The sequence below is a fragment of the Asterias rubens genome, chromosome 3 (genome assembly GCF_902459465.1).
Source record: "Asterias rubens chromosome 3, eAstRub1.3, whole genome shotgun sequence".
Classification (NCBI taxonomy): domain Eukaryota; kingdom Metazoa; phylum Echinodermata; class Asteroidea; order Forcipulatida; family Asteriidae; genus Asterias; species Asterias rubens.
Genome location: NC_047064.1, coordinates 17,077,542 through 17,092,360, shown reverse-complemented (window position 1 = coordinate 17,092,360; position 14,819 = coordinate 17,077,542). Strand labels below are relative to the sequence as shown.

General features: G+C 40.2%; 1 protein-coding gene across 1 annotated transcript; it reads left to right on the top strand.

Moving 5' to 3' along the window:
- The first annotated feature begins 5,393 nt into the window (after window positions 1-5,393).
- LOC117288549 (hydroxysteroid 11-beta-dehydrogenase 1-like protein) lies at window positions 5,394-14,819 on the top strand. The gene is made up of 6 exons (XM_033769448.1): window positions 5,394-5,552; window positions 8,792-8,922; window positions 10,648-10,845; window positions 12,410-12,512; window positions 13,357-13,485; window positions 14,163-14,819. The coding sequence occupies exons 1-6, from the start codon at window positions 5,477-5,479 to the stop codon at window positions 14,411-14,413; spliced, it is 888 nt and encodes a 295-aa protein (XP_033625339.1). The 5' UTR covers window positions 5,394-5,476; the 3' UTR covers window positions 14,414-14,819.

Sequence of the window (14,819 nt, the reverse complement as noted above, 5' to 3'; positions counted from 1 at the left end):
CTAAACCGGGTCGTTATACCTGCGATAAGGCGAGGAAATTCCCTGATGCGTTTGTTTTGGTACCTCAGATGGTGGGTGTTGATACAATCGCGAGGGTGAAGTGGGGTTTTAAAGCATTACTTCCTAGTAGTCATGTCTTGATGTGAAGGAGATAGTGCATGTAAAAATATACACAGGACACTTAAGCTTGGAAGAGTATGGTGTTAACCGACTAACCCTTGGTGTTATGGTTCATCAATCACCTTTGCTTACATGTTTTCCCCAAGTGAGCGGGCTATAGTGATCAGGTTCATTAATAATATTGAGACATTAGTGGTTTTTATCACCAGAAATATCATAAGAGCGCCAGACTAAAGACAACAAAAAAGGTAACTCGGCTGTTGTAAAAGCACCTATAATTTTAAACTTGTTACTCTTATTCTAAAAATGAAAATACCAGGAGATGGAAAATTGAATTACGGTGTTTTTGACACCTCGTTTGTTATAATCGGGCGAGAATTGTTGGTCGCAGTAAGTGCTTACAGGTGAAAAGTGCCAATTTCCATTGTTGCAGCAACTCCTATTGACAAGAACCGCTTTTGAAAATTCCCGCTATTAGCTTCACGCTGAATCAGAGGAGAGACGATCATAACTGCAACAATGGAAATGGGCACTTTTCACCTGTAAGCACAAACCGCGACAACAATACTCGACCAATTTTTACAAACAATGTGTCAAAATCACCGTAAATAAATTGTCCGTCTCCTGGTATTTTCATTTTTAGCATACGAGTGACAATTTTAAAACAGCCGAGTTACTTTTTTGTGCTGTCTTTATAACATCGATGTGTGTAACGCACTGTATACTTAGTGCTCTCCCAAGTGCTATGAACAAAATCCTCTGGCACATGGTCAGGTGGGAGTCGAACCCATTACCTTTGCCAATATAGAACAGATTTCTTTACAACTAATACCACCGAGATTGCCCGGTAGCTAAGAGGCAGTTCGATACCTATATGACTATTGACATAGTCCCATGTCTTCATACATCACAGTGCAGGTACCCGTAAATAAGCCGAAGATAAAATCACTTTTTAACATCACTTGACAAATAATAGTTTCTTTTTCCGTATGGACGTATATATCCAACCTGTCACACTGATCCATCTATCCAGTAAATACTGCATAATACAGGCTTTGTTGGGTTTCAAGATGTCGTCAAAACGACAGTTTTTTAACATCAACAACAACTTTCAACTACTCAGTCAACTTCAGGATAAGCGTCAAATATGTAATATCCTACAAAGTACTGAACCTATTATCAACGCCCCATATTAACCCGGCACCAACCTTATACCGCAACTAGAGCCCCATTAAGCCCGTTGTCTCTGACGTCATTAGGTCATCAGTCAGGGGTCACTTGAGTTTGCTCCTATAGAGGATATTGTGTTAATTAAGTGTCTTCGGGTATTGGTATTGCTTGCTATATTAATTTGAAGTTGGGTAAGATGCAGTGATCTATGGCTTTTACTTAATGAGTTTATCATCTTATGGTCGTGTTCCCTTTATGCGAAAGATTGGTTAAGCATTGACATGCATTGATCATCACGGTAACTAGACTCTGCATGTATGTCAGCAGAGGCCAGCCTAATTTTCAATAAGTGTTGTTTTGAGGGGCATGCTTACTGAGCTAAGCCTGTTGAAGCGCATAGATTAGCGAAAGTATATTCAGGTGCGACAGTCTAAGAAAAGCGATACAAAGACTGATAAAAAGCCTTAGTCGAAATAGTTGGGCCAAATTTTGTTATGGCTCTGTTTGCCACATCAGTCTTGATTAACGGTCGCCATTTCTCGTCTATAGTGTAAGGCCCGGTCACACAGGCCCCGATAACGAGAACGATACAAATGAACGCCGTCGATTAGTTGAATGAGCGTTGGCGTATTCTGCGTGGGGCTAATCAACCAATCGAGGGCGTGCATTTTTTTCATTCTCGTTTTCGTTCTCGTTATCGGGGCCTGTGTGACCGGGGTGTGAGCGAAAAATGTCTCGCAACAAACATGAAATAATACACACACAAGTGCATCACACGCATTTGGGGTCATTACGTTTCGAATACGATCTTAATTCCAAGCTTTTCAAATATCGAACTTGTTTGTTTGTTTACGTCATTGCTGGCGACGCCATAGCAGTGTGAAAGTGTACACAACAATTTAGTTTTCGTATTAGTTGTCTATCCATAGGCCCTATACACATAGCCCAGCCCCCGATTTCACGAAACTTTCCACTTGCGCAACGTTTATGGCGCAACCTACGCCATAAACATTACGCAAGTTGCGTTAAGTTTCGTGAAATCGGCTGCTGAACAACTTTCAGTTTCGGAACGCTATACAGTGTTATCCCGTACACGTGTCAACTTCAGGCTTTACCAGGTACTTTAAGCAAGGGTACAATGGTACCCCACAAGGCTTTCTTTGTAAGTGGTACCGCACGGAAGTTTTTTTTTAGAGGAGGGTACAATGAAACAACATCCATGTGCAAGGGACAATTGGGTCCACGGTTCGGGAAAGGTCCACAGTTGGAAAACGAGTACAAAACCAATGGGAGCTGTTGCAGAACGTTATAAACAAAGAGGGACAATACGCACACTTGTTTGTGTGTACGCAGAAGAGTCAGATTACTGATCAAAGGCGGTATTGAGATTGACGTATCAAAAGGTCGACGGGTGCACCTGCAATGTTTATGCATTTAAGCCGGCTTAGTAATCTAGTAATATGGCAAGATATACCCCCAGCCAGAGCCTTGTCCTGGCTTAACCATAGACTATAGCCACATGTTGTGTCCTAACATGACATCGCTTTTCATGATCATGGCCGGAATTTATCAGAGCCCTTTTTCAAGCTGCTTAGGTAGAAAATACTGCTTAAAGGCCTGGACACCTTTGGTAATTGTTAAATACCAGTCTTACAACATGGAGTATCTCAACATATGCAAAAAGAAAGAAACCCGTAGAAAGAGCTCAATTGGTCGTCGAAGTTGGGAGATAATGGAAAAAAAACACCCTTATCACACAAAAATGTGTGCTTTCATACTTGATCGATTCAAATATTTTACTGAGAAATTACTTCTTTCTCAAAGTCAAAAACTACGTTACTTCAGAGGGAGCCGTTTCACACATTGTTTTTTACTGTAAAACTGTAAAAATGAAAACTCCAACCAAAGTCACACCTTAGCCGCAGCCAAGCCGCTGTCTTGTAACACTGTATCCTTGTTACATTGTAACACTATAATCATAGTCATACCGATGGCCGCAGCCAAGCTGCTGTCTTGTAACACTGCACCATTGTGACACTGTAACACTATAACTATAGTCATACCGATGGCCGCAGCCAAGCTGCTGTCCTGTAACACTGCACCATTGTGACACTGTAACAGTATAACTATAGTCATACCGATGGCCGTAGCCAAGCTGCTGTCCTGTATTAACACTGTGCCATTGTGACACTGTAACACTATAACCAAAATCACACCGTAAGCCACAAACAAGCTGTTGTCATGTAACACTGTAACACCATTACACTAACACTCTGGCCAAATTGAGGTTCCCTGATGGCTACGTAGCTGCTTAACTTTGAGTTTGAAATTTAATATCTTGACTTAGCATAAGGCAAGAGCAATTCCTTCGGATCAAGACATTGTATTCGCAGGAAGAAAAACATCATTATCTTATTATGAAGCATACTTATATGATTATACATGACATCCTTCCCGGACGTACGGGACGGTGTTTTGAATGTTCTGGGGGTAAAGTGGTTTTCACGCCCAGCTGACAGAAAACCTTGTAGGATACAAATTAAGTTAACCTGTTTTGATCAGTACAGACTATAATGGGTGGCAATACTTGGTTCTGATTAGACTTGTTCCAAGTCCCAATCCCCTGCCATCGCCAGAAAAACTTCTTTTGTGGTGCTCTGGTATCCCCAACTTGTTCCGTACCACGTGTTGACGGCGAGCGCGCAATGCTCTACGAACGGATTGATTGCTAGTAGAGTAGATTGCGCGACATGCGTATATAGGGCTTTCTAAGGCGAGAACAGGACTTGAGTCAGATCTAGTTTCTGATAAGTGTGTAATATTCGAGCACCCTCCCAGGGCATCAACAAGATCGTGATGGACAAACAAAGCACGTGATTGATTTGTTGAGGGTGATCAGGGTGTTGGGATGGGGTCGAGGTTGAAAAACACACCCATACTGGTACAAAGGACCTTTCCGTTGTTGATAAACAAAGTGCGCCGGTTGGCATGGCCAGCCGAATGTTAGCAAAATAGTCAATCGTGTTTAACAGAAAACTGAGACAAAATTCAAAATTGTCTGTGTAAGTGAAGATTCACGATCTCTGATGATTTATTAATTTTTTTGTTCAACCAGTTCAACATATTTTTTGAAGTGTGCAACATTATTCTACTAACTATGGCTATCTGTTTTTGATTTGCATTTATTGCTTTCCATGGTTTTCCAACCTCAGTCGGCAAAACCTCGGGCTGTGCGTTGCAATAGAAAGGTCTGTAATGTGCATGCCAACACCCCCAACCACTACTACCCCCCCCCCCCCCCCCTCGGGGACTGCTTGATATTCCGCCATGTAATAATGTTAACGTTCTTGGAATGTTCTACAAACATTTTTGTCACCAATTATTACCAGTTAATACTGGTTTAACTTTCGGTCATAGCTTTCCATTTTGTAAGTCATTCGTTTAGTGAACAATTACATGACGCTATTGGTAAGTAATCAAAATAATTAAGCCACAATTTTACAAGATTTGTTATAAACTGCTCACAAAAAGTAACGAAACTTTTTTCAATCCAGTATATTTTTTATTATTTAATATGTGGTATCATTTTAAAGAGGAACAGTTCAGCTTTCCATTGATATATATCATATACAAAGAGAGTATTAAATAATAACAAATATACTGTATTGAAAAAAGTTTCCTTACTTTTTGTGAGCAGTTTATCATGCATATTTTGGGACACACCATGTGAGAATAGCGGTCCTTGGCAATCACCAAATGTGTCCAGTGCCTTTAAATTAGCTGTTCGATTATACTAAAGAACGGGGTTAAAAAAATAGAGCAAAAAAACACAAATAGTGATAACACCGATGAGTAAACATTTCAGTTAAACTGGACTTCGTCCATGGGGCTTGGTGCGATGCGTTGAGGGGACTTCATGGGCGTCGAGTGGATCGAATGAGACAATGTTCAACGTAGGTGGGGTGTTTGATGGCAATCACCAGGTCCAAGCCTAAAGTTCTAACAATTATTTAGTTCCACGTTCCTCAAAGTAAAAGCCTGGTGAATCAACCAACACAAAAAGAGATTAACTTTGTGATTGTTTACTAACCACAATTTTCATATCGGAATCACAAAGAATCATCGTGAGTTATTCTGTGTGCAGTGAGCAGTGTATAGGTGTTGGTGTTGAGGCAGCTAAGACAGAATGGGCTGGAAGACGTGTGTTGTATTGGCAGTGGCTGCCTACATTGCCTACAAGAGCGTAGACACATTTGACCCAGGTATGCAAACAAATGAATGGTGTAAGGTTATTTTAAAAATAAAAAAGGGTTTAACAGAATAGGTTAACGTTGGTGGAGTTTTGAAGTTGTAATAACATAGCTGTTTGGTATTAGTATCAAACAGTTTTAGTATACCGTCTTCAATTAAAGGGACATTATAGAATTGGTAAGAGCGAATTTCGTAAAACATCGCAGATTCACATAAAACTTACACGGTCTAATGATGATGATAGCATAAAAACATCCCATACGATATTTTTGTCTGAAAAGTCATATTTGATGAGAAATAATCATATCTACTTTTCCATTTGGAGCTTATCGCTCAGTGAGAGATGTATTATTTTTATTTTATCGATGTCATGAAAAAAATATGTGTGATAATTTGTTTTCACTTCTCGTGACCCAGATGGCTAGTCGATATCGAATCAAACTTATACAGGTTTGTCCATTATGTATATCGTGGATTACATAAAGTGTTTACACTGCCAGCAACTGTTTTGTTAGCAATAACCAATTCTGTAATATCCCTTTAAGGGGCGGTTTGGGATTGGTCTGATCCCACTTAATCTGCTTGTACGTCTAGCAATCAGGATAAAGGAGCTCATCAATAATGACTTCTAAGCCCGTTAGCAACCCCGTAAAGTTGTTATGCCAAGGCGTGTAGACGTCGTGTGTTAAGACCTGGGATTATTTCGGACTTCAGTGGTCAAGCCGCTTGGCATGGCTAGAGGAAGGTGCTCCACGTATGCTCACCGGTCTCTCCGTCCTCACCCCGGATGTGTGTGTAAAACCCGCCCATCCCCTTCCCGGACATTTTTTTTTTTTGAAAAACAAGTTTCGGTTAAAGGCACTGGGGTCGATTCCATAAAGAGTTAGAACTAGTGATTACTTTGAACTAGTCATAGGAGGTACACAAAACGTAATGCTAACTCTAGATAAGACTAGTATTATGTGAAATCCAACCCTGGACAAATGTTAATGGTCAAAGACCATTCTCTCAAAAACAATAACAAACCTGTGAAAACTTTGAATTAATTGGTCATCAGATTTGCAAAAGAACAATAAAAGGAAAAACACCCTGCTTTCATATGCCTAGTAAATGCCTCGGGCCTGAAGTATCTTAATATATGAGTTCAACATTACGTCTTTCTCAAAACCATTCTGGTTGCAGAATTGGTAAATTGCAAGGTAATAATTGCATCATTTCGGGCGGCTGCCGAATCCCTTCTCAACTCGAGCTGTTTGTTTGAAGTGAATTTCGACTTTGAAACTGGTACCCTGACACATCATGACCTCTTCGTATTACCATCTACTTCATGGGTGGCCCAAATACTTGTTGATACCCAGATAAGCAAATGTGTTGACCTTTGAACTATGGCTGATTTATATTGTGTTTGGGTGACGATGGTTATCGAAATCCTTGACAAGATAAGAAAACTACAGGTTCGTTGTGTCAATGTTTTTCGGGGCTTCATCGTCTTAAAAACGTATATATTTCATGCAAAATTTGTAATCGGTTTTTCACTATTTTTTGTGTGACCCAGATGGCCGATCGATCTGAAACTTCTACAGGTTTGTCAGTTTATGAAGTTGATATCATACAGTGCTAGGGCTACACTGCCAGCAACTGTTAAGTTAGCAAAAAATAATTATGTAATGTTCCTTTAACTGGACTGTCGTCCGTCGACATCACATTGACCGATAGACCGATATATTGGAGGGGAAGGTCGTACTTAAACATTTCTGATTTTCAGTCTGATTTTCAGTCCGATTGCGAAGTCCATTTAATACTAGTGCGGTTACCCATGTTCCAGTACAATCAACTTGTGGCTAAAACCTTTTAAAAAAAATATAGAAAAAATAACATCGCCCTTGGTTTTACAGCATCATTCTGGGTGGCCACAAGAATGGGCCCGAATATTTGGAATGCACTCAGGATACAGCCAAAAGTTTTAAAACGCACTTCGATCATCCAGGAATATACACATCATTTTTATTCCGGGCTCATTCTGCCTCTAGTCTGACTAGGGTTTTAAGTCACGACTGGGACTTGAACCCACAATCAGCTGATCAGAAACAACAGAGCGTGAGTCCGACGCTCTTAACCGCTTTATGCCATGACGTGCAACAAGTAGGCCGGTGGCACTTCGGCTAGCTAAAACCACTGATTGTGTCCGGCATGTCCTTCATAGATACGGGCTTGAGGAAGCTGTGTATGGCCACTGAGTGGGAAACCATCAAGCCTTTTACTGGACCCTGTGTTTCAACACGGGAAGGATAAGGTCCCACAGTTTGCTGCTAAACGCCGGCAACAGCCAATCAACTCTCCACTAACACTCCCATCACAGCTGTCAAACAAAATGAAGAACGTTCCACAAAATACTCTCTAAAAATGTTTGTGTCCGTGCGAGTGTATGGCCCCTATTGAATCCACGACTTCGGCTCCGGATTCGGCTCAGTTTAGCTTGGCCCCGTGGTTGCTATTACATTATTGCGCTTGCTATGCGTAATGCGCCAAGGGCTTCAGATGAGAGAACGGAGCCTGAAGCTGAATCCAAAGCCGAAGCCGTGGTTTCGAAAAGGGCTTATGTTTCCTAGATTTAAAAGTAGGTCATTTTCCTCGAGTTGAAATAAAAATATTATTTTTCGAGAGAAATTCGAAGTTCTGTTTTTCTTTAGTATTTATTTAGAGATAGAGACTGCTGTTTAAATATGCCATTGCCTAAATCAATGAAAACAACTAATTGACTCAGAAGCAAAGTGCTTATATAAACGTGTAAGCAAGAGCTGCAGGATAAGCCGGAGTTTGGAAAAGGTCAATACCTTTGCTGCTTATTTCACATTATAAAAAAGAAAAAAGCTCAGAGGCTGTTTTACACCATGGTCCTGTTAAAAAGGGAACAACTAAAATATTGAAACGAGAAAAATACCAGCAAATAATAGTGACAAATAAGGGACAACACCCAAGTGGAGTATGGAAATAAAACCTGAACTGACTACACTATACAAACAAAACAAACTACCTCAAATACTCCTTCTTAATCACATTTGTGAAGCCACGGAGGAGGTATTCTGGACATGAGTATTTATTTTTGTCCAAATAACAGCACCAGCATGACAGAGGGATTGTTTTAAGGATGTCAAACAAAACATTTATTTTGCAACGAGAGGAAAGACAAGTTAATGTTACTGTACCACTTATAAATCAAACTGTGCACTGTGTTTTGTTCCCTTCCAAGATTCACTCAAAGGCAAACGAGTTGTCATAACTGGAGCTAGTTCCGGCATCGGAGAGCAAACGGCATATCACTACGCCAGATTCGGCGCAAGGATACTCATCACAGCAAGGAGAGTCAAACTTCTCAAACAGGTTGGAGTGACTATACACAACACAAAAGTAGTCCCCTGTTGCACGTTTCTTGTGCCACAATGACATTTTCAAAACAGGGTGGAGTGTCTATACAAACAAAGTTATATAATAATATATGAGACAGAAGTCTTTTATAGCGCACTCTTCCGACAAGATTCTCAAGGCGCTTAGTTTTACAATTTTATTCAAAAGATGGGTTATTGAAATTATGAATTCTGAGACCCAATAATTGTGTAGCACCTTATAAAGGTTTTCAAGGTGACGGCGCATTCAGCAGCCACTGCCAAGAAAACCGGGGTAAACATTTCATCTTTAGCGTAAATATTACTGTGATCGTTTACGTGCGTTACACAACGTACGGGACCAACGGCTTTCAGGTCCCATTCGAAGTTGGTCCCGTTTTCATGACCTTTGCTAGACTTGATTCAAGTACCGTTCTCGTGTGAGAGGTCCCATATCGCGCCAACTAGCAAACGAGTCGCGAAGTGCGCGCTCGCCGTTAAAATGTCGTCCCGAGAAAGGAACAGGTTTGCGGAATGCAGTGCATCACAAAACAATAGTTTTCTGGCGATGGCACGGGATTGGGACTTGAGTCAAGTCTACACTATTGCGCGTTTCTTGTGTCACAATGACATTTCGAAAAATACAGGCATAAAAATAGCACACTGACTGAGTAGAAAAGGGCACGCGGCAGACGTTGAAACGGCCCCGGTGACTAGACATGTGACAAGTTGGACACATTCCAAACACGGTTGAACTTCATCAAATTAGGAGAAAATAAAGAATGATCTGCAGTATAAACACAAAACAGCTGTAAACAACCAAGTTGCTTAGCAATGTCTGCTTTTAGCTTTTCTGAAGAGAAACAAAATTTAGGACAAGTAGCGAGTTTCAAAAACAAACACAGAATCAGAGACGCTGAAATCTTTACACTGAAATGTAAAATTACCTGAAAAAATCCATACTGCCCAAATTGTTGTAGGTGAAATCACATCCGCATCCACTGGCTTTTCAAGGACTCATTCTTTAAAGGGTCTATGTACAAAAAAAACACAATGTCCACAGATTTACACTTAACTTACACAGTTTGAAGATAATGATAGTAGAAAGCTTCCCTGAAAATATTACGTGCTGAGGTGCTGTAGTTTTTGGGAAATGAGTAAAACAATGTCATAAAAATAATTTTCGTCTCATGAGACGACAATTATTTTAATCATTTACAAACGTATTTTTATGACACTGATTTACTCATTTCTCAAAAAACTACAGCACCTCAGTAAGTCATATTTGAAGGGAAGCTTTCCACTATCATTATCTTCAAACCCTATAAGTTTAATGTAAATCTATGGACATTTTTAAAAGGTACCCAAATCCTTTAAGGCACTTTTACATATGCATAAAATAACACACCTGTAAAATTGGGGCTCAATTTTATTGGTCATCGAATTTGTAAACAGAATAATGAAAGAAAGAACACCCTTGTTACATTATTTTCGTTGTGTGCTTTCAGATGCATACAAATGGCTTCGTCTTTTATTATTTGAGTGAGAAATTACCTCTCAACTTAAAACAAACCGTTACTTCAGAGGGAGCCATTTATCACAATATTTTATACCATCAACAAATCTCCATTGCTCGTTACCAAGAAAGTTGTGTGTTAACAGTTATTTTGAGTAATTACAAATAGTGTCCAGCGCCTGATTTACAAATGATTTTTGTTTTGAGGTTGTGGCGAGGTGCAAGGAGCTAGGAGCTGCAGATGTGTCTTATGTCCCTCTTGACATGTCCAAACATGAGGATTCCAAGGTCCTGATTGACGAGGCTAAGAAGAGATTGGGTGGACTCGATCATCTCATCCTAAATCACATCATCAATAATAATCCAGGGTTCTGGAAAGGGGACTACGACTACGTGCTTAATAAGGTAAGCAGGCGTATATTACTCCTTATTCGTTATGTTAAACGATGAAGAAAGAAGATCAGCGGAGCAGCATATATAAGCAGCAGCGTCATCTGAAGCAGCAGCGTCAGCAGCAGCAGCAACAACGTCAGCACTAGCAGCAAACATCAGCAGCAGTAGCGTCAGCAGCAGCAAAACCCGCATCAACAACAGCAGTAAAAGCAGCAGCATGCTGTAGCAGAAACAGTAGCAGCAACAGCAGCTTTGACAGCAGCAGCAAAGATAGAAAAAGCAGCAGCACACCACAGTAGCAACACCAGGGAAAGTCACAGAATACCACAGCAGAAACAGAGGCAGGAATAGCAGCAGTAACATCAGCAGCCTGCCACAGCAGAAACAGCAGCAGAACACATAAACAGCAGCAGTGACACCAATAAAAACAGCAGCAACCAACAACAGCAGCAACCAACAACAGCAGCAGCATTTTCAGCAACATCATCATCAGCTGCAGCAACAACATTGAAAGGTCGACGTATACACAATACACAATCTTGTTGCACCATGCACCACAACAACGCGCTTTTTATAAAACAAAAGCTTAAACATTAGCACGGAATCCACATGCAACCAAAGACAAACCAGGAGAAGGTGATCAACTTGGCCCCACCGCGGTTGTTTTGACATTTTGTGCGGGCATTGCGTACTTGCTCAATGCTTCAGACGAGAAAACGGAGTCTGAAGCCGAATCAAAAGCCGAAGCCGTTGAAAAGGACCTATGAAAAGATTGAGTAGTATATATGTTATGGGATAAACAAGGGTCAGGGGTCGGGGTGTGGTTACTTGTACATAAATGAAATTAAGATGTTCCTATTAGGTTGACAAGTTCAACGCCTAGGAGTGGTCAATATTGTTAACGATTTAATACATCATTGTCGTTATGAAGATGTCGTTCATTCCAATCCCTGTTATTTGTTACAAATTAAGACATCAATAAGAAACCACATGTAGACAATTTAAAATAATGTGCTCTCGAGGACGAGGCGTTACAGTTTGTGTGAGTTGGAGGAGGTGAGAGGATTTTTGTCAGAAATATTCAGTCGAAAATATTTTAAGTGCAACTTTAAGTTAAAGTTTATTTAAAAGTAAAGTTACGAAATCAATACAAACTTGTCCATATTCATTCTACCACACCAAAAGGTGTGCATAAATATTACTCTACAGGCACTGGAGATCTTCGATAATTTTAAAAGACCAGTATTTAAATACATCCGTGAAAACCTTGACTCAATTGTTCATCAAAGTTGCAAGAGAATATTGAAAGTAAATCTCTTGTGTGCTTTCAGATGCCTAAATCGTTCTCAAAAACTACGTTACTTCAGAAGGAGCTGATTCGTACATTGTTTTATACTATCAGCGGCTCCTCAATTCTCGTTACAATTAAACCCTACCGTTCAGAGTTAAGAATTATTCGTTGCGATTTGGGACATTAAAATTCGTATCGCATTTGCGGTATAAACTAGACCACGTTGACTTCGTTAGTGTATAATTAAAATTTGAAACGTACTTCGTGTCTACATTTCGTACACAGACCATGGAAATTAACTTCCACGCCTATGTGAGGATAGCAACGTACGCATTACCGATGCTTTCAAAGAGTGCTGGCAGTATTGGAGTAGTGTCGTCTGGGGCGGGTAAGTACAGGGTTTATTGACACAACCTTTCGGGTCAAAATTGACCCGAATCGACCCGGATCCGGGTCATGTCGAGGTCTGACCCTTTTCTGGGTCAATGTGACCAGGAGTTTGTACCGAAATGATACGCGGTAAAATTTCACTTAGCAAACTGTAATATTTACACAACCTTTCGGGTCAGAATTGACCCGAGTCGACCCGGATCCGGGTCAAGTCGAGCTCTGACCTTTTTCTGGGTCAATGTGACCAGGAGTTTATACCGAAATGATACGCGGTAAAACGTACGCGGAATCCGAGTTGAAAATCCCATGTTTAACCACTTGCTGACATAGAAATGGGTCAGATCCTCTGAAACCCGTAATCTGGGTAAATTTTGATCCAACCAATAATTGACCTTTGAGGATCCTGGGTCGAAGATCGCTTGACCCGTTTCTTGGTCCCCAATACTGTCCGGGAATTTGTGTCATACTGACGCAAAATCAGAGGAAAGTTTTCTATCTGATAATCACTCTCCAGGTCAGCCTGACTCCTAATAAAATTCCCTAACACATTTAAAAAAAACTAAAAAAAACAAGACAAGCAAGATAGAATAAGAAGGCAGGGCCCTAAATAAGCCGGGTAGCTTGTAGCAGCTTGTCTTTACACAACATAATACATACACTACGGGTACATGTTTATGACAACACAAAGACGGACAACCCCAAAACAAAAACATACAGACAGACAGACAGACAGACAAACTACTGGAGAAAAACTTAAAAGGAGAAGAACGGTAATTATCAGTGCATTGATATATTTCCACAGAAGAAAAACAAAATCGCCAATCTTTATTCTCTGTCCATAGGAAAATTCGGAGTACCGTTTGTTGCCGTATACTCAGCTTCCAAATTTGCTCTACACGGATTCTTCGATTCACTAAGGCAGGAATTGAACATTCAGAATATCAACGTATCGATTTCTACATTCGTGCTTGGTAAGAAGGAAAACAACGTTTTAATATTGTATATAGTTGGTGAGACACTGCTCTAGAATTGCAATGGTCGTGGGTTCGAATCCCACCCGAGTACATGACTGTGATTTTTTTTTTCAAAAAGCTCGGTATAAGGGTTAAACCAAAAATAATATTTTGTTTTTACGATGCACGTTTCAATTTATTTTAAAACATTATTTTCGATTTATTTTTTATAAATGTATGCAATTAATGGGTTTCGTTACCAATGAATTGCTTCATGCAAACAACACATTGTGCCATTATTTTTGGTAATTAATCTGGTGAATCAACAAGACAATGCCACTTCAGGAATGTCTTCCACATGAACGTCAATATTGGACATTGGGCATTTTCAGTACAAACCCATGTGAATGTGAAACACCCAATATCCATCTGCTAGTACTACTTGGCTATTTCGATATTGCACAGTGCACATTCGCAGCACAAACCTTTGTGAATGTACAGTGCCCGATATCTAGCTACTACTTTGATATTTCAATATAGGATACTGAACATTCGCAGTAACCTACGTGAATGTACAACACCATCCAACTGCGAGTACTAATTTGATATTACGATAAAGGACATTCGCAGTACAAACCTATGTGAATGTACAACGCCCAATACCCAGAAACCCATGTATTTTGTTTGTATTTTAGGGGGAATTAACACTACGCGTGCCACTGAAGAATGGTCAGTATTTGAAAGGTCCGGGTTTACCGCCTCGCCGTCCGCCACTGCTCTGCGCATCGTCACCGGGACCAGCAACCGTGAACGAGAGGTGCACTACCCGCGATCGGTTGCCGTATTCTCGCTACTCAGGGACGTTGCTCCGTCCTTTGTGGAATGGATGGTTAGTTTTTCTCTAAACCAGGAACATGTGCAAACACTTTTAAAGAACACTAAGTAGATATTAGGTCCAATACAATTATTTAATGGGAGACAATTATTTAATGCAACGCTGGTGTCAGCAGACTTAGTAATTTTCCACAGACCTTATCGCAAATGCTCGGTACGCTGAGCGTCAAATCAGTTAATTGTAGCCATCACCTTGAAGCAGTCGTCTGGCCTTGTGGCGGTAGGAAATCTTTCATTGAAACCCCCCCCCCAAAAAAAAAAACAAAAAAAAAACAAACAAACAAACAAACAAACAACAACAACACACAAAACAATTCGAAACCAAATAAACTTTAAAAGCGACGTACAATTTTGTTTTACACACTTCAGAAGTTATTCAGGAGAACTGTTTTAGCCTAATAATTTGCGCATTAAAACAATAAACGAAAAATTTATATCACTTTCTTATTTTCTTTTGC